At 36.3% G+C, this 21,215-nt stretch overlaps 1 protein-coding gene across 1 annotated transcript in view; it reads left to right on the forward strand.

The window, feature by feature from the left end:
- Positions 1-18,360, forward strand: part of mcama (melanoma cell adhesion molecule a) — a 67,011-nt gene extending 48,651 nt beyond the window's left edge. Inside the window, exons 10-16 of the mRNA XM_023962439.2 lie at positions 1,107-1,248; positions 2,714-2,844; positions 3,417-3,558; positions 6,101-6,124; positions 12,730-12,838; positions 14,160-14,268; positions 16,578-18,360. Of these exons, the coding sequence (XP_023818207.1) occupies positions 1,107-1,248; positions 2,714-2,844; positions 3,417-3,558; positions 6,101-6,124; positions 12,730-12,838; positions 14,160-14,268; positions 16,578-16,580 (660 nt within the window). The 3' untranslated portion in view covers positions 16,581-18,360. The remainder of the gene's footprint in view (positions 1-1,106; positions 1,249-2,713; positions 2,845-3,416; positions 3,559-6,100; positions 6,125-12,729; positions 12,839-14,159; positions 14,269-16,577) is intronic.
- Positions 18,361-21,215: the final 2,855 nt, after the last annotated feature.

The raw sequence follows: 21,215 nt of genomic DNA on the forward strand, positions 1-21,215 counted from the left end.
GTTGAACAATTTCCTACTAACAGGAATTTGACAATAATTCTTCTTTTTAAACAACACTTGTCAAGCCTTTATAGATTTTCTGCTTTTCTGTTTCAGATTATGGTGTCATACTCTTTTAAATAAAGGGTTTCCCTGACACACTTTTATAATAAACTAAACTTTTTTCCTCTAAATATTTCAAATTTCATTTTGTTTTACCACTTTTTCCAACGTTTTTTCGTACGTTTTTTGATGTGCAACTTCTTCAGTTGTGGTTTGACTGCAAATTCTTGATTTTTTTATTTCATATTTACTGAATAATTTGGCGTATAAGGACGCATCATGTCAGTGAGCATCTTATTGTTATTCTGGCTGCTATTGGAGAATAAACATACATACAAATATTGGTAAATTTAATTTAGGCGATGAAAAAAGATGAATAACCAGTACTTCCAGTAACATGAAATAATCGCTGTTAGCATTAAGGGCAGAGCAAGCCGCTGTTCAATTAACCCTTTAACACCGGAGTGTTGACAGGAACTAATACTCTCTCGTTGAACTACCACACCTCTTTGTCTATTTGCGCTATCAAAGTAATTCTAACATATTTTGAAAGCTGAGAAATGCAACTAAACGTGGATATGCAACACTTTTAGGTAGAGTGTAGAGAGTTGATAGAAAAAAAATGTTTTTCGCTGTTTTTTTTGAATTTTTGTAGTAAAAGAAAGTGTAAAAAAATGTTGAGGCTTTCAACCAGAAAGAGCAGAACTCCTGCCAGTTAGTTGGAGGAGGAAGATGAGATAGAAAAAAAGGATAAGACAGAGGGTGGACCTTCATCCAAGATGTAGTAAAGTAAATCGGTGCCTATGATAAGATTTAACACAATAACACTGTTTCTATTCTACTACTAATTTTTTGTGTTTACCTTTTTGTATTGTTACAAATCTGTTCTCACAAATACTAGGATTTGTTTTACTGGGTTTTGTTTTACATTGCCTCTGTTATACATATGATTGTTGTTATTTCACACATGTTAAGCATCTAAAACATAAAAAAATGACCATTTCTTGAGTGACTATAGAAGTTAAATTTTGTTATAGTTAAAATTTGTCTTTTGGTGCGTGCAGGATCGGAAAAAGGTGGGACAGGGGCACACTTTGCATCTGACTGATGCCTCCTATCAAACAAGTGGAGAGTACAAATGTGAGGTGACCGTTCCCTCCCTGCCCGCCCTGCGTACCAGCGGCTCTGTTCACATCATCGTCCAAGGTCAGTCCGCTTCTGCTGCAGTTCAACCATCTGTCTTCACTTCCTTATTGAATTAGATTTCCTCTCAGATAAACCACGTGTGTGTTAAGAAAACAGGAACATTTTCTTCTTAGTAAAAACGCAAAATAATATTAAAATAATTTTTTAGATCTTTATTGTTTTTTTTTTTTTGGGTTGTCTAAAGTGAAATTGAGAAAGAGACCAATGGAGACTTTCTGTGAAAGAGGTGAAAAAGGTGAAAGTAAAGGAGGGGGGGGCAACAGTTAAAGTCCGTGTCACACAGCCACTGTGTACATTTTATGCATTTTCCACTTAAGAGATTTTGGTGTTTCGTGAAACCTACATGATATATGCGATTCATAAGTGTTTTTTGCGTTCGTCATTCATCGTAGTGCGCATATGTCCATTGAGGGTTTCGGCCATCAGGTCTTTACAGGAATTCAGTTTTGAGCTGTTCAAAATTTTTGGTTGGTTGAGACTTACGCAGTTTACGTGTATTTTACATAGTTTATATGCATTTGTTATGCAAATCGTAAGTGGTTGTGCGTGGTTTTTGCAAGATGCATACACAAATTTGTGGCTTTCTATGACTGTTCCACATATGTCTAACATACGTTTTGCCACATGTACGACCGATGTGTAACTTTTATATCCCGTATACAGCGCTCATGTAATGTTAAAATTACGTTATTGACACACATCACTAACGGATTTCAGAAAAACAGCGTAATAATCATGCATGGTACATGTTCTACTGTTTGTTTATTCTTCTACGGTTTTAACATGGTTCATTTGCGATACATTTGTGAATTTTTCCATAAAGATTGCAACTTTTCTCCGTTTCTCAACATATATTATTTACACATGACCAATTTTTATCTGTGCCATTTGCATAAAAATGTATGAAGTGTTTGTAAAACACTGCAGAACATCCACTGATCACGTGTTTTATTCTTCACGTTTGTTGGATAAACAGAATGCAACAATTCACAGCACTGAAATTGAAAATCTGACACAAGACTGCACTCTTAGGCCCTTTTAACATTTTTACTGAACTTTTTTAATAAATACAGCTCAAAGTACTTCATTAAAAAAACAGGAAAACCCCGATAATCATTTTTGTGATTAAAGAAGAAGAAAAAACAAAACAAAAAATCTCTAAAAACATATTTATCCCCTCAAAAAACTAAACAAGACAAATAGATTCATTTTTTGAAGATGGGTTTTTAGTCTCAAAATAAATAATTTCTGTCGTAGCACTAAACTGGTTCCCGCAGCCACATCTTTATGTAACAAATAAGTGAAATAGAACATGTTAAGTTGGTATGTTTGAACAATTGTTTTCCTCTAAAGCTTTGGTTATCCGGGTTAATGCCATGCTTTCTGCATGCAATAAATGCATTGATTATGGAGATTGACTCACCTGGTTATGGTTATACTGATGGCTCTAAATGTGCACTTTTAGGCAGCCCTGAGATGGAAGGAGGAGAGCAGGAGGTGCAGCTGGAGGAAGCTGTGGGCAGGACCGTGAACCTGAGCTGTAAGGCTGTGGGTCATCCTCGGCCCAGTATCTCCTGGACCATTGCTGGCAGCCAGGTATTCCATTTTAATCGGAGCTGGAGCAGCATGCTGTTTAATTCCTAATGTTCCTGTAAAATGGAAACTATCTCTAGTTGCACTGATCCTTAAACCCAGATTTTAGCAGAAACTGAGGCTGGCCAGGAGTAATCATTTCTTAATCAAAACAAACTGAAAGTAAATAAAATTAAATTATTTTAACGCAGTCCAAGTAGAATAGGTCTTAGTACACATAGATTTTACGTTAAAGTACCTTAAAGTGTTTTGAATCAAAAGAGATTTATGATAGTTTTATTGTTTACTATTATCATAAATTTGAATCTATTTTTGGAACAGAAATTTTAACATTTTAGTGCGCATGCATCTTATTTATAGTTATTTTCACTAAAGAAATTAAGAAACTTGGCAAATTTTTGCATTTGATTAAACCAAGTAAAGGAAATGTTCAAATCTGTTTTTGTAATATTTATGGATAAAGATGCAGAATCCCCCAATTATTTCTCTTTAGTTTTCTTAGCAATATACCAAGAGAGTAAAATGTGCATAAAACTACAGTTTGACATTCAGCGTTTGACATTGTGTCTCCACAGAGCTGGAAGGAGATTGTGAACCAAGCACATGAGGACTCCGTAAACAGCGTGGTGTCCATCGAGGTCACCTCGGACGTCAGCGCCACCTGCAATGCTTCCAACGACATGGGCACCGAAGCCAAAATCTACCACATCAAAGCCAGTAAGAGCAGCTTTTTCCTTTAACATGAAAAAATCTTTGTAGTTTAAATAATACATGGTTTTTAGTTGTTGAAGCTCCTTTGATGTGTTGAAGAGTCCATCTGATTCTTCAGTCTTGGAGCCTTTTTCTATTCCAGTCGACCTCTCGTACTGTGACATGACTGTAACTGAAGGTGTCACGGATTTTGCACTAAAGTCTGGCTCCTGGTTAATTAGGGAAAATGTGCTTAGTTAAAAAGAAAATAAAAGAGGAAGAGGAAGTTCTGTGAGCTTGAAACTTTGCCTTTGAAGCCTAAATTAATGGCAGTAATTGGCTCCTTGAGCTTCCTGCTCTTTAGCTTTTAGCTTTTCTGCTGCTCTTTAGTTGCTTCATATTTTTGAGGAAAAATAAAAACAACATTTTTTAGATCACTGGTCTAATTTACAACAAAGTATTAAGGCCACCATAAAAGAATAAAGTAAATATATGATAGTAAAGTAAATAGTCAAAAAAAATCACAATTTTACGAGAAGAAAGTTGTAAAATTATGAGAATATAGTCCTACAATCTAAAAAAATTTCAACATTTTACTAGAATAAAATTATAAACTATTTAAAAACTTTTATTTGACAAGGAAAAAGTTGTGTATTTTCACAATGTGGAATCCTTAAAAGTCTTAAAATGTATTTTTATTTGGCTTCATACCAGTATCCCAGACGAGCCCCCAATCGTTACAAACACAAGTCCACTACACACATCAGGACGCAATAAAGTAACCAACATGGGAATACTGAGGATTTCGCTGAAAAAACAGTACCCAACAACCCATTTAGGTTCACAAGTTTAGTTGCATAGCTAGACAACGGCAGCCTCCTTCACAGCGTAGCTTCTTCTTCTATCAAATTCAGCTTCTCCTGACATTCAGCTGTCCAGGTGACATCCCATCAATCAGCTGTCCCACCTCTCAGCTGATCGAGTGGCTGAAAGAGAGAACAGAAAAACAAACAGAAAGAAACGGGAAGAACTGGAGGGCTGTAACAGTTTTTTAAACTACTTAAATCATTTTTTAAATTCCAGATAAGGGAGTCATAATTTCTCTAGCCTCAAACACCGGATGTAATCTTTAGTTGTCAATGAAAACAAAGAAGAATTTACAGGAACTAGCCAACAGTTGGAATGGCATAGTGAACATGGAAGGAGAAATCAATTCAAAGGTTAGAACAGTTGTTGCTGTTAAAGTGGTTTCTGAAAATTCCTGTGAAGTTTTATACATTTGCTCCTAAATTATGTTAAAAGTGGGTGTATTCAGGGTGTATTTCTAAGAGTTAATTCAGACTGGAAACATTTGGTTCACTCAAAGTGAACCAGAGTTTGTTTCCTTCGATAATCTGGACCAAATTTTCAGTCTGGATACACCCAAGCGGACCCTGGTCTGGGACCAGGAAGAACTCTGAGCCATCTTTGGAGGTGGTCTCGGTTCGTTTCCAATCGTCCTGAGCTTTGGTACACTCTGAGTTTTCTTCAGTCTAATTAGGCTCTAATTAGAGCGGAACAACTCGACCAAATGCCCACCGTAGCTGGGCATTAGCAGGAACATAGAAGGAAGGAAGCAACCAATGAGCCACGGAGAAATGTGGAGAAACAATGAGACACAGCAGGAACTGGCTAACAGTTGAAATGTGGTTGGATGAATGCAGGCTCATTAAAACAACTTTTAACGTGACAAACATTGCTTCTTTTACTGTTTTCACGACAAGCTATATGTCGTAAGCACTTATCAGCGTACCTTCTTAGCCGTCGTCTCCTTAGTAAACGCCTTGCAGCACGCCTCCGCTGTGCCAGAGCAGCAAGTAAAATGTGTTGTACTTGATGTTGATACAGACGATCAAAATTAGTCAGTGAAATATAAATTTTGAATCAGTTTACTATCTCAAAAAAGGTTGTAAAAGTGCAGGACTTCCAATATTGGTTCTCTGGTTGCTTTGCCCCGCCCTCGTAATTCCTGGCAAATGACTGAGGAGATCTTCAGTCACATGCTTTTGAAAGTTCTGCTTGAAAGACACTGAATACAGACTAAGCGCTAGGTTCAGGACTCGATCCGGACCAAATTAAACCCACTTGATTTGGACCAAAAATAAACGGACTTGTTCCGGACCGAGTCAGTCTGAGTTTATCCAAAGACATCTTTGAAAAGTCACACATTTAACTTTTAACGTTTAACTTTTCCAAATTGTGTACAAGTCCTGCAATAGAAATCCAGATTCCCTCCTAAAAACTGCTGTGTCATGCAAAGCTGTCATCAGCTTCAAAGACAGATTTCTAAGAGACGATGGAGTCATTGTGAGTTAAACACCCAAAGGACAGTTCAGGGTTACTCAGCAGCTCATTTTTGCTTTTGACCGTTCTACTTGTAATCGTTTTTAAAAATCTTTCAAACCAACCTTTTTTTTCCCCAAAAATAAACTTTCTTTATACTAAACCGATTATTTTAGATCATTCCATCTGTGTTTGAATGTTTTTTATTAGGCATTTCTCCTGACTTTTCTTTTTTCCATTGTCACAGATCCCAGGATCATGAAATTTCCCGGTAAGTTGATTTTTTTTGTGTTCACACTTTTTACTAAATCCTTTGTGTGACAACGAAGGGTTACATGCATTATTTACAGATATTCCACCCTGAGACTGTCTCTGGTTTTCTGGCAGATCTTTGAGATAGCCTGTGGGCTTATTGAATATTCTGTTTGAGTTAGAGTGAAAAAATCTTGGCAACAGCAAATTCAAGTTCAAAAATAGTCAAATACTATAGGCTTCTGTGGTAAAAAGGCATTTGCTTAGGCCAATTTTTCAAAGCAAAGCAGACTAACAGACGCTTTTCTGGATAAAATAAAGCAGGACATGTATCTGGAAACATCAATAAAGGTGCATTGTCATTAAAAAATGCTTTTGTGCTTGTAAATCTTTGTCTTCCAAACCGCAGTGAGGAAAGCTTTAAAAGTAAACGCAGAGGTAAGAGCTCACAACAAATAAATGCATTTTAATGCCTCTCTAGTTGTTTACTGAGGTTGTAAACAGCTTAAGTCAGAGTGAATTACATCACCAGCACTTAGCCTGATAAAGCTTTAGTGTTTATCACAGTTTTTACAGAGTTGGCATTATCGCACCCTAAAGTGGAGGATTCCATTCAGAAAAAATTAAAAATGAAGTAAAAATTCTATTTTTGTACGTTTTATGTTTAGTTTAGAGAAAGAAAAAAAACTAAGAGATTTAGCCAAAACAGAACCTATAAATATCATTTGTCTTCCACCCATCTGAAAACCCTTCTTATTTGCTTTGTTCTGACTTCTTGAGAGCTTTTAACTACTCTGACAGTCTTATCTTCGGGGCTTACATTCAGAGACATTTCCTGTCACAACCTGATGTGAGCATCCGCCTGCAGCTGGGCATGCATGTGCAAGTCAGAAGGATGGAGCTACAATGACTAACTTCAGTTCTTAAAAAACAGCTGAGATGAATCATATTGTGAACAGGTTAGGTGCAGACTTTGCTATCTTATTGTATTAGTCCGTTTTAGAAAGTTTGACCTGTCAATGTGTAATCAGCTTCAAACTGCAAGTCACGCAACTGAAGGGATTCATACCAGCTTAAAGATTCATTTCTTCAGAGTCGAGTTTGAAGACACGATAGATAGATAGATAGATAGATAGATAGATAGATAGATAGATAGATAGATAGATAGATAGATAGATAGATAGATAGATAGATAGATAGATAGATAGATAGATAGATAGATAGATAGATAGATAGATAGATAGATAGATAGATAGATAGATAGATAGATAGATAGATAGAAAGAATTTATTCCAGACTCATGGTCCAATCAGTAAAAAGGAGTACACAGACCCACTACATTTAAAAAATACACAGTGTGAAGAATACACAAGTTGAGGTACAGTGTATGGTTACAGTTAATAAAAAAGTAGTTTGATCACACCAACAAGCACGATATTCTCCCTGAGATGTTTGTTTTCTCTGGGCTTTCATTTTTACATTTTAGGATCCCTTTAAAAGAAGTTTATTTTTTTTCATTTATGGTTACACTCCTCGTCTATATTGTACGAATACTCAATCATGTGTTAAATGTTTATTTGTTTTACTGGTCTTTTCTGGGTTTTGGATAAAGATGTCCAGATTCCAGATCAGGTAGTTTCAGACTCGATCGGAAACAGACGTTGAATCCCGATATTTAATTTATTCTCATTATAATGATCAGCAAACACTATTTTTCAAGCTTGTTTTCACACATGAATACTGTACTAGAAGTCTACATATCGGGTACGGATCACGACTTTTTATTGCCGTAAGGCACAGCAATACTAGTTTGAGCAGGAGGCGCAATAAAAACGGTTTGGTAAAGTTAGCAAGATGCTCACAGGTTCGGACTTCAGGGTTAAAAAACTCTTTTAATAAACGTTTAACAGCAAGTGCCTCTGTTGGTATATTTAACGCAAACAACGACCTTTAAAGGCAATTCAAAAAAGATTCCATTTTTTTTGTTTTTGTTTAATATTAATGAGAATGCTCCCGACAGAGACGGTTGCCAAGTGCAAGCTCCAGGAAAAAATAATCCAAACGAATAAATGGTTCCATCGATATTAGCTAGTCATGGATACTCATCACCATCTTCATGCTACAACAAAACATTTGGAAGAAAGTCATTGTTTTTATTTTTAAGAGTGTTTATTGGAGATATGAATCCCATGAGATAGAAAATGTTCAAGAGTTCTGAAGATCTTAAAGCTACAGTCATTAAACCTTCTCACTTGTCTCTGGTTAACTGTTAACTTTTCTAGATGATAGTTACACATTTTTGCTCGATTGTTTAAGGTACTTCACAGAAGTTCTCTGTTTAAGTGTGTAAGGATAAAAGAAGGTTAATGAAATAACAATAGGGGAAAACCTGGATCTGTTTTTTTATTTTTGAATGTATCAGTACACATAGATCAGAACTCGGTACCAGCTGATTCTCAAAATCAAATGAACCGGGTCGGGGCAGAGAAATCCTGATCGGGACATCCCTAGTTTCAAAGGGGTTCCAGGATTTAACCTTGGGGGGGTAAAAAAAACAATCCCTTGAAGTTGGTAACATTTGTTGATAGCAAGTGCTGGGGTGCCACAAAGTTAAAATATTTTCAGAATCTCTGTTGTATCATTTTATGCTTTTCTTTATTTTTTCAACCAAGTTACGGGATAAAAGCTAAATTGGAGTTGGTATTGTAACGTCTTCTTTTTCATTTAAGTTGGTAAAAAAAACTGCAGAACATCCACTGATCATGTTTAGCCTTCATGCACAGCACAGAAATAAAAAATCTGTCACTAAAACTGCTCTCTTAAGCCCTTTTTTATTTTATTTTTCAATTTATATTTTATGCAATAAAAAGTCATTTGTGCATTCATTTTGTTGAAACCAAAATTAAAAAACCGTCTTTTAAAACAAAGTTTTGACTGTGTTTACATGAAGCCATTACAACCACCAACTGGTGACTTCAGGTTCAACTTTTCGATTTCCATTCTCAAATATCCTCTAACTGGAATATGTCACCATGGCAGCACATGCTGGTAACCTAATCTGCTTCTTCAGAGCAGGCTAGGGTTGAGATATGAGGGTGGCTTAAAAAAAACAGCCTCTCAAACTATCTGTTCTGTCAAAAGTTTAAGATAAACTTGCCTAAATGCTTTCCATCACAAGATCAATTGCTTGTTTAAAATAATTATGATGAATGTTCCCATAATGTTTTAGGGCAGTGTTTTTCAACCTTTTTTGAGCCAAGGCACACTTTATCCTTGACCAAAGTTCCGCGGCACACCAGCATCTAAAAATGAAAAAAGGAGAAACTCTATAGTCTGTATTGATGGACAGTCCCTCCACAATCTCACGTGCATTTTGTGATAATTGTGGCAGAAAAAGCTGGAAGTTGCATAAAACTAATAAAAGTTAAGTTCGTTTTCCGTAATAATTTTCAACTAAATTATCTGAAAATTTACCCTGGTAGTTGTTTTTTCCCTCTAGTTTATTAACACGCAATTTTATGTAACTTCACAAAAAACTAATATATTCTTTCTAAATAGTGATTTATTTGTTAAATATTGTTTTCAATGTTGGTGCAAAGGCAACTGTAATTTTTGAACAGTTATATGATCACAATATGTTTGATAAATTTGACACAAAAAGACTAACATTATATTTATGTTTTCTGTAGCTACACAAAAAGTGAACAGGTTGAAGTTTTATTGGTTTTTCTTTTGTTTTAATAAAAAATGAAGTCTTTGAAAACTTTAACAATTTTTTTTTAATTTCTTTTTAGATGATTAAAATGTTTCAACTTAGTTTAATTGTGTCTGTAGGCCACTTCACCTTAATCCTGTTTTTTAAATGTTGATATTACTTCTTCTAAAGTTTAACATATAAAATAATCCAGACGTTATTAGAAAAGTGTTTCAGTTAGAAAAATGACTTGGACCAAACTCTGGGATGTTTGGCTGTTAATAAACTCAAACATTCAAGGAGAACTAAACTGTTGACCTATGATTTCATCAAGAAGATTGAAAACCTGTTTGATGTGAGACGCTGTCACTTTAACCCAATGCATCATGGGAGATGCAGTATGAAGGCAGAATGACTAGCATCTCTGAGCTTCATTGTTTTGTTCACTTGTTCCACGGTCTGACACCGGATCCTGCGGAAAGCTACACCGCTAAAGACAAGCTTTAGCTGTTATTTTTGTTGAAACTGAGAGACTTTACGAGCTAAATCGGAACAAGGAACTGAAAACTTTAACCACTTCTGATTGGTCAGACTGATGACGTATGATTAGGCCTCCAAGAATGATTGGTGGAGACAGTTAAAGGGGCGGGACCTTTCCTAAAACAGCGCTTAAGCTGCGGCTAAGTACCGTCATTCTTATCAAAGTGTCTTTAATAGAATCAAATAAACAGAAAGAAAAAAGTATTTTATGATCTTCCATATTCCTAACTATGCAGTGTTTTATTAGAGCCTATTTGGATGAACACAGAGCTGATATCCTGGCGATGGTAAATGTTTTTAGGTCAGTGAATAGATAATTTTAAACTGCCACTGGTTGAAAAACACTATTTTAGGGTATGTTTTTTATTTTACCTTTACTTGGATTTATAGACATTTATCTGGTTCAACGTAATTAGAAATTGATTTTTAAAAGTATATAAACAAATTCAGGTCATTCTCTAAATATTATCTGACAGACATTTGCAGATACTTACTCATATTGTTACTGATTAGTTGAATTTAGCTTTTATTTGACTCTGTCTGGGTTCTTTGCCAGCTTTCCTTCCTGGACTGTCTGCAGCAGCAGACATAAACATGCAGTTTCCTTCATTATCTGCTGTCAACCAGCAGCCGTGATGTGAAGACTTTATTATCAGAAGAACAGATGTTTTTTATTCTTTTAGTTTTGTTTCTGAAATCCAGCAGCCTCCATTAGCTGTGAACTGTGTAAAAATGGTTCAGAAAAATGTTCTTATTTTCAGAAGTTAACTGCTTCTGTGCGTTTTTTGAAAGACGATTTGCAGTCATTGAAATGAAGTCATTTATTAGCTCCACAGGTCACAGACGCTGAGCAAAATAAATGGCTTTTTAATGCAAATCTCCTCTGCTTCTGCAATGATAAAACAGAGTCATCATTATTTCTGAAGCAAAAGGCAAAGTGTTAAATGGAGCTGGTCATTGTAGAATCTGTTTGTCCTCTTATTTTTTTAGAAGATTCGTAGATTTTAGAACTCCACTGAGAGCCACTGCTCTTCTTGTTTTCTAGATATCTTTGCCCCTCCCACTGTTACCTGGGTCAGGTGTATACAGCCAATCAACACCTCTAAAAGCAGTGGGTTTGGAGCTGTCCATTCCCGGTTAATAACGTTTGCTGAAGCAAAATTTTACGATGGTAGACCACTAGGTGACCGGGTAGAGCGACCCCTCAAACCCCTCAAATCCTGTGCACTTCGCAAGGAGCGCTTTAGTGCTGATAATTGCGTGCTCCTTACGTGCTGCCTGACTGTTGAAAAGGAAGAAATGAGACAATCAGAGTAGTTTGTGTAGACATCCTAGGCAGAGGTGGGCAACTCCAGGCTTCAAGGGCCGGTGTGTTTGCATGTTTTCCAAATATCCGTACCATACTCATATCCAAATATCCGTACCATACATATATTACCTGGATCAAATGTGTCCAGCCAATTAGGTAATGCCAGAGCAGGGTATGTTTGAAAACAGTCAGTAGTACGGCCCCTCAATGCCCATCCCAGTCCTACGAGCACTTGCACACACCGTGCATGCAGCTTGTGTAAAGGGCCAGTATTAACATCAAATTAACAACTAGAGTGTGGCGTAAAGGTACCATACGACGGCATCATCCGTATGTCATTGGATGATGGATGGATGATGGATGGATGGAACTTTATCCTCCAAGGACAATTCAGTGAAGCAGCTCTCCAGCAAAGGAGAAGAAAAAAAGTTATTTATTTATCATTTATTTCCATAAAACAATAATAACATGAGATTCTTCATACAAGATCTCATGCCTGGTCAAATTAAAGAAATCGTATTTTTTAGCCCCTCTTCCATACTTAGAAAAAAAAAAGGAAAAAAATATGTGTCTTGTTTTTGTCTTTCATTTAAAAAACTTGTTAGGAAAGAAATGCTACAAAAATAGAATCAATGAAGTTTGTTGCTTCATCTCAGGTAGCCAAATATAGAAATAAGATACAAACTTGCCTGTTAAAATAATTCTATATGTATACCACAAGTGTGCTTATATAGAGCAGATATTTACATATATGCTTAAAAACATATATATATATTATATATTTTTTTCACTCTTCCTTTTCCTATGTAAAAGAGACAGAAAAAAATAGTTTTGTCTCCCAGTATTAAGGTCTTAAGTAATATCTGTTGTTTTGTTGTTTTATGGAAATAAATAAATAGGATTTTCTCTGTTGATCTCAGAGGATCTGCACGATGAAAACATGACGAATGCTGAGTTTCTGCTTTGTTTTAGTGAGAAATAAATCTGCAATCAGAAGCTCGGCATGATTGCAGATTTATTTCTCACGTATTGTTTTTCACACGTGTGTTTTTTGTCTTTCTTTTGTGCGTGTCTGGTGTAGAGGGCAGGGGGATCATCATCGTGGTGATCATTCTGTGTCTGCTGCTGCTGGCCTTCCTCGGCAGCATTCTCTACTTTCTCCATAAGAAGAGCAAGCTCCCCTGCAAGTTGTGAGTCCACCTTCCGCTCCCATGATCACACTTTCACAGTATACGGTGAAAAGCAGTTATTAAAGGAATTTTCAGATGAAAAGTCATTTTTATGAGTTCGAGGAAACCACATAACATGAGGTCAAACCCCCGGACCCTCACATCTGGAAAACCACAAAGCAGGTGTTGTGCATTTGGAGCAATGCACTCTGCCTTCTCCGTGCTTGCAGCTACATGTTCGTTTAGCCGCTTGTTTTAGATGAAAGCTTTCCAACGACCTGGAAGCTTTTTGTTGGCGCAACAGAACAGATAACTTTATAAAGGAAATGATTTATCTAGCACGGTAAAATTTTACTTGCACCTTTTGATTCTTTGTGAAAATGGAAAAGTTGTTTAATCTGCTTCAATCAGCTGCAACACACAGGCCGCACCTCCCTCATTTTTTACCAGTGCAGCAGACATGCCCTAAAACGTTTTCAGTAATGTGTCATTTTTTAAATTACAGCGTAAGTGCTCTTTATTGTTGAAGAATAACAGGACCCAGTGGAGTTCAAAAAGGGGCTTATTTTTTTAACCTCACGACATAAATGCAGTTTTATTGTTCATCCAGGTTAAACTAAATAAATAACAAATGGCTGAGACAAATGGATGATTATTGTTAAATGACTTAAATACATTTTAATTTATATAGCTTTTTTTACCTCAATTTAACCAGGATTAAAAACTCATTTAGATTAAAAATCTCTTCTGCAAGAGCGTCCTGGCAAAGAGGCAGCAGCACAACAATAACACCCATTTTTCATTTCATCAACATAAAAAACGCAGTCGTAACCCTTGTGCTATCTTAGATGACCCCGCCCTTACATTGACGTGTTCTTCCTACCATGACAAAGGTGGATAAAGGTGGAAAGATTTCATGGAATCCATGGACACCAGTGAAAATCACAAATCATTGAAGAAAAAAGGTTCAGAGCACTGTCTGGTGGGTCTAGATGACCCAACTCCCAACGTTAAAGTGCCTAGGATAGCACAAGGGGTTAAATAAAGCATTTGCAGTTTGATAGCTTCGTCTCACATTCATATAAAAGTAATTTGAAAGAGTCCAGAGAAACCAACTCTTTCAATTTTCATTTTTCCAAATCATTGCATTTCAAAGGGCTTGGTCAAAAATCCATCAATGTACAAATAAAGCAGAAAGTTTAAAAATCGCACATCAACACATCAAAAGACAGTAAAAAAGGGGAAAAGAGCTTCCACCTAGTATTTAAACACATGTACTGCTGTTTTTCTTTTACATGTATCTTCTTTGATTTACTTTTTAACAATTCTATTGTATCGTCAGCACCAAAGAGAAGACCGCCACCGATGACGTTGAGAAGAAAACCAACGCAAAGCCTGAGACAACCCCCCTCAACATTCCCAACAGCGAGAAGAAAGGTCCTAACGACCAGGTAACGGATGTGGGGAGGGAATAGTTTGACCTCCTGAAACCCCAGCAGAGTCCACTAACCTGCACCACTGACTAATGACAGACCTCGGCTGTTGAAATTCAACAGAAGAAAAAATTCAAAAGAAGAAAAAAACAGGAATCTTTTACATTTTAGGAAAACTTGACAATGTATGATGTTTTAGAAAACATATGGGAATGTTGTTTTTACACATTTAAAAAAACTTTTATAAGTGTTTAATGAACCTCAAACCTGACTGAAAAACACAGAAAAACAAACACTTTTCACAGCAGATCTTTAGCTGCTTTGACTTCTGTCTATTTCATACCAGAGCTCAGCTAATGAACCAACAGAGGCAAAACATATGAAACTGTTGCACATTTTTTAATAAATCCCCCCAAGTATCTCATCTAAAAGCATGCAAGTACAAGCACAACTGAGATTCACACAATTTTCCTTTATATGTGTCCAAAATCTAAACTGCGGATTAATTTGTCAAAAGTTTCAAGTTACCTAAAGTTAAATTGGCTGAAGAACCACAAAGGGTTCAACTTTTTTTACAGAAATGCAATCTTCACTTCAAAAAATGTAAAATGTAAATGACAACATTTAGTTTATTTTGAAGGAAACTCTGTTAAAACAACTTCAACTTTTGGATACATTTGGAAAAAGAATTTGTAGACATACTTTCTAATTAAATGGGGACAAAAAACAACGAAAGTTTGATGGATTTGTAAGAAAAAGTTGAAAATATATTTTAAAATGCTTTAAAGTGTTTATTAAAAGCTGCAGGTAGTTGCACAGGTAAATAGTTTATTCCTAATTATTTACTTAAAGTATAAATCAAGATAATAATACTTGAATGAATCAATCTAGTTGAAAAAGTTGTTAGTTTTCAAAAAGCAAAACGTTTTTCAAGGTGAAAATTGATGAACATATTTTGGGTTTTCCACAATAAAAAAATAAAACTTTCACCTATTATATTTTTGTTGTTTTAACAGTATAAGAAAACCACAAATAAATCCTGTAGCTGCATAGATGAGCTTAAGCATAGAAAGATGAAACCAAACTAAACAAAGTAATCAGTTATAAAGGTAAAAATGTCAACATTTAAGGTCAACTCATTAGAGGAAAACATAGACTTGGAATCTTGTTGGTCTTCAAATTTTATTGTAAACATGGGACACTTAACTTGGCCTTTTGTCAGTGACCATTAAAAATACAAATTATTTAAAGAGTTTTTTGAAAGAATATTGGTGTTTAAACCTTTTTTGATAGAACCAGCTGCTAGTTGTGGGAATTGTGGCCCATGCTACTTACAGAACTATTAACTAATGTTCTTCCAAAGAGTTTAGGAATGAATAGTAACTGTACCTAAATCTAAAAAGCCAATCTTTATAACATTTATTTACTGAAATATTCGAAATTCCCAAATCCAAGGATTAATTGTCCAGGTAAATAATTTAATCTGAATCACTTTCTTGAAGTCTTAGTTAAAATATTCAAGATTTTAAAGTTTTCTTTTGAGCAATAAAAAACTTAAAAGTGAAGAAACAAAAGCACCCATCTCCAGGAGGAGTTAAATGCAAAATAAATCTGTAAAAAGCTGCTTTTTCATCATCATTTCAAAATCAATCTCTTGTAGTTTTGCTTAAAGTTCCACTCTGATCATCTTTTCATCTACAACGTGTTTCCAGTGGTCAGAGCAGGCGTGCCCCCCTTCCCGTCTCTTGATCTATTTGTCTGCAAGTGGATGCATCAGAATGGAGCAGAGCAGGGAGCTTGTAGCTCCGCCCAGCGTGTTTTCTACGTCACTAATACAGCAATTTTTCGTTAACTCCTGATTTACAACAATTTTGAATAAAGAAATACTCAGAAATGCAATTTTGAGCATAATTTTACTAATATATACATCAGAAAATGCCACAAGAACCTGTTAAAAACATAAAAAAACAGCATTTTCATCAGAGTGGCTCTTTAGCATGAAGTGAGGTGCAAAAAAAGAGTGGAGTTGGTAAAGAAAACTTGATTATTCAGGTCGTAAACAGGCCGAGAGTGAAGCCAGATGATCAAACAGTGACTGAAAGACTTGTAAAAACTTTAACAAGCTGTGATTTTGTGTGTGTGTGTGTGAAAAGGGTAGTAACTTAGCACAAGGCATACAGGGTGCCCTTAAGAAGAAGGTAATGTTGCGTGAAATAACAAAAAAAAGTTATCCCTGTTGGGAATGGAGGAAGAAATCCTTCAAAGTAGTAGCCACAGAGTCCCTGCATATTTTTGTATTTTACAATTTTGTTTCCTCTGTTCTGCAGTGAAGCTTTGACCTTGTGATGCGGCAGCCGGCAGGTCACACCAAGCCAACACTCGGTTTTTCCGGAGAAATTCCCACAGACCCTGCAGAGAGCCGCCGCCCCACAGTCCGGACATTCCCACCGAGCTTTGTTCTTTGCAGTATTCCGTAGTTTTACTCACATTCATTCAAAAACACACAGACAGACATGCACATATGCTTGTTCAGATGAGTATTTTCTTTTTGAATGTATGCTTCTCATCGTCTAGTTTGTTCCTTGGTTTTTCAGTTCCCCTGTTCTGTGTGCATGGTGGTGTTTTATTCCCACCATCATCCTTTTTTTTTTTACATGAAAATGTACATATTCTGTATATTTTGTTATTTAAGGTGTTTGTCACTCAGACTTTGGTTTGTGTGTTCATGGATCCAGGTGAGGTTTCAGACACGGCATGTTGTTAGGATAACGTTCTGAGAGGTTTGGCAGTTTGTTTGTTAGAATTTGGTTGCGGTAGTTTTAGAAATTGGTGTTAAAATGAAACAAAAAATTGTTTGTTTTTTTTAAAAAGCAAGTATTTTTCTTTAGAATCCCCGTTTTACTTTTGAGTGTATGGTCATCTGCAGAACTTGATGCACGATATTGACGACAATAATCATTTCTGTGAAACGAGACACACTGGCGGCCTTCTTTTGCAAACTGCTGTCAAGCCGTTGTACTGTATGTAAATACATGTAGCGACCTGCTTAGAGGACACCTCAGACTGTTTCTGAGGATGGAGAAGTCAGACTTAGAGTTCTGCTGTGCCTGTTTTTTGTTGTTTTCTTTGACAGCTATCATACACTGACTTATTGGTTTCGCTTTGGTTTCATGTAAGTTGCTGTAAAAGGCTGATGTCTGCAGAGGCGTCTCGGTGTTTTTGCATATTTAACCTGTAAGACACATTTGTGGGATTTTGGATATCTATACCTTCAGGAAAAAAGTAGTTTTTTTTACGCTTTTATTGGAGTCTCAGAGCTGAGCATCATTTTTTTCTGATCTGAAAATAACATGTTTTTTTTTGTGTTGCTTTTCATCCCACTTTATTGCAAAAAAAAGATTTCAAAAACAGTTACCAGAAGACAAACACATGATTGGGCTTCCATGTGTAATGTCTGAGATGCAAAACAGGATTAGAACAGTTAAATTGTGGATTGCATTTTAACCTTTAGTTGTTTTGATTTTTGAAAATGTGCTGAAAATTGTTAGTTTTCCTTTTTTTTTTGGTCAAAGTTTGTCTGTCTGTGGAGGGATTACACAGCTCTGAGTGAAACGTATTTAAACAGATGAGGCACAGATGGGAGAAAATGTTAAACACAAAGTGAGGACATGCAGAAACACTGCCGGGCTCCTCTGAAGACCAGTTTTGTGTATTTTATTGTGAAATAATTTGGTTGTTGAGAATGCTATACCGCCTTGGTGGCTCAAGAAGTGGCGACGCATTTTCTTCTTTCTTTTAATTCTCCTTTCTGAACGTCAGCACATCCTCAGGCAAGAGCTGCTCCTTCCAGCGGGATTGAAAGCTGCAGGAAGTCATACACAAACATTTCTGATTGGATCCACGAATCTGCGGTTCCTCTGTTTGGTTCAAACTACACCCTTAGGTTGATGTTCTAGATTTTTTCATGGTTGTGAAAACTTTTGCTTTTTAAAAAACAATTCCTTTTTCTGTGTGTAAAATACTTACTGTACATGTGATCCCCTTATGCTTGCTTTTTTATTTTATGTTTTGCAAAAAAAAAAAGCCAAATAAAAGTTTCATGAAAAGGAAGGCATGTTTTTTTTGGTGTGTTTGAGAGGTTGTGTGAGAGAGCGAGTTGCCGGGTAAAATAGCAGTGCTGTGTGCTGTTCCAGCGTGGAAGCAGGAAGCAGCTCAGCCTGCAAACCGCTGTCAGAACGAGCTGGAAATGACTCCAACAGTAGCTCAGGTTTCTCTGCAGAGGGAGGCAGGTCTGTAAAAAATTCACCGCTGTGAAACAAATCCCTCCATCTCCGGAAACCTGGGGCAAACTATCCAACACTTCAAGTGGCGACAGCAGATAATCTGATCAGATTGTGGATTTTTGTTTGTAGATTGAGGAGCAAAGTAAACTCTAGGGGGGGTTTGTCTTTTCCTCTTGCACGATTTGACGTGCATCTCAATATATGGTCCAAGAATCAATCCATAAAATATTCACTTGGCTTCACAGTCTGATTCTTTCACCTGAATGGATGCAATTTAAAGGAATATTATTTATGTAGATTGCATCCATTTGTCCTAAATGGAATGCAATCTACATTTGGCATCCAATCCTGGAGAGCCAATAATAACTATCTTATAAGGTTTTAAACTTTTCTATGGTTCATTTTAGATAGTATTTAACAGCAGCCAAAAAAATGAATGAAAACAATAATACAAAAGACATTTTTAAAGTAAAAAAAAAAACTTTAGAAAACCCAAACACAAACAATTTTTTAATTTAAAAAGTGGGTTTTGCAGGGTTATAACTACAAGTAAAAATGCCTTTCAACAGAGAAACTCTATATTTGTATTACTAGTAATTTTTATTTTAAGCAACAAAAACAAAATGTCAAAAGGACAAACCAGCTTCAAACATAAAAAACTGACATTCTGAGTCTTTTGGACTGTTTTTTTACTTGTAGTTAAATAAAAGTTTCTTAAATTCATTAATTCAGGTATTGTTGGTAGTGTTGTATACATAAAAAGGCAGAGACAAAACAAAGGAAAACTGACCAGAAATCAATTATTTACTTACTGATTGATTTTTTTTTACCTTTTCAACAACATAATCTTGTTCATTTCTGTGGTTTTGAACAGATACTGCTGGTACTCTCAGTCTTAGATCAATTTTCCAAAATGTATCTTTTACATCCCTAGTAAAACAACACTTACGGACCAATTCCTGTGTTAGTAGTTACATACACAAAACTGTCCTCGTTAATGCAAATGTCTAATCAGCCAATCACATGGCAGCAACTCCATGCATTTAGGCATGTAGGCATGGGTGTTTGTGCCAGATGGGCTGGTCTGAAGATTTCAGAAACTGCTGATCTACTGGGATTTTCACCCACAACTATCTCTAGGGTTTACAGAGAATTATCAGAAAAGAGATAATATCCAGTGAGAAGCAGTTCTGTGAGCAGAAATGCCTTGTTGATGCCAGAGATCAGAGGAGAATAGCCAGACTGTTTCCAGCTGATAGAAAGGCAAAAGTAACTATAAAAACCACGGGTTATAACCGAGGACTGCAGAAGAGCATCTCTGAACGCACAACACATCCAACCTTAAGGCAGATGGGCTACAGCAGCAGAAGACCACACCGGCTGTCACTCCTGTCAGCTAAGAACAGGAAACTACAATTCACACAGGCTCACCAAAACAAGACAAACGAAGAATGGAAAGACGTTGTCTGGTCTGATGAGTTTCCATTTCTGCTGTCACATTCAGATGGTAGGGTCAGAATATGGCGTCAACACCATGAAAGCATGGATCCATCATGCCTTGGATCATAAAGCTGGAGTGATCTCAGACTGGTTTCTTATAATATAAAACGTTAAATCATCTGCAGAAGTTTCAAGAAAATCCTGGTTTGACTTGTGCAAAAATATTTAAAATATTTGATCTTTTTTGAAAAGAAAAAAAGTATAATTTGTTGGACTAAAGTAATAATGTCCTAGTGCTGATCCTCAAGGTAATTAGCTGGATTGGCTGCACCTTGTTGGGACCAAAGCCACTTTTGCTGCTCAAAGGCAAAACTGACAGGATATTTCTGACAAGAAAGCCAAATGAAGATGTTGTCCAAGGACTTCCTTTTTCAGTGAGTTGTTTCCTGGTTGTTTGACAGTGAGAGGGACAATAGACTGAAATGCATAATTGATTAGGGGTCCATTTTAACTCCAAAAAAGGTTGAGATGACTCCATAAAAAAGCTGGGGCTCTTCTTGGAGAAGTTCAGTCAGGATTTACATTGGTTGGGTTTGGGAGAACGTGATCCCCAAATGAATGCTCAAATTGATTCTGGACATGTGTGGAGTAAATTGGATGTCTCCTGGTCTGGTGGTGCCAGGCCTGCAATACCAGATCAATGTCTGTCCCAAAAATCTGGATCCAAACCGTAAAAGGAATCATGAATGCTGGAAGCTCATCTCATTACTTGAAGATGTTCTGCACCACCAGATGGAGTGATTGACTTTTCAGATCAGTTTGGAGCTGAAATGACCTCCAACTCTCATATTTCTTTCTTAGCAGGGAAATCTTGACTTCTGGTAGCAGACCGAGAGACATTCTTACCCCTTGTGTGGTTAAAAAAAAAAAAGTCCTCAGGTAGATTTTTGGTTCATCAAAAACCAAGCCACAGAAAAGTAAAACTAAGATTCCTGATGTGACCAGTGTAGAGAAGTGTTCCTGAGAGACTAGAAACTGTCTTCAGATCCCTTTATTTTGAAGCCCTCCTGCTTGCAACTAAAAATGAAAGATGTTTTCCCCCCCAAAGACAAAAAAGTAAAGTATTCAGGGTTATGTCTGTGTTCTGCATTAAAAACAGGATTTTCTTAAGTATTAAGTGCAAATTACATAAACATAAAACCTTTTTGGTGATCTGTGTTAATATACGACGAAACAAAGAAA

This window comes from Oryzias latipes, chromosome 14, assembly GCF_053564925.1.
Source record: "Oryzias latipes strain Hd-rR chromosome 14, Olatipes_Hd-rR_3.1".
NCBI lineage: Eukaryota > Metazoa > Chordata > Actinopteri > Beloniformes > Adrianichthyidae > Oryzias > Oryzias latipes.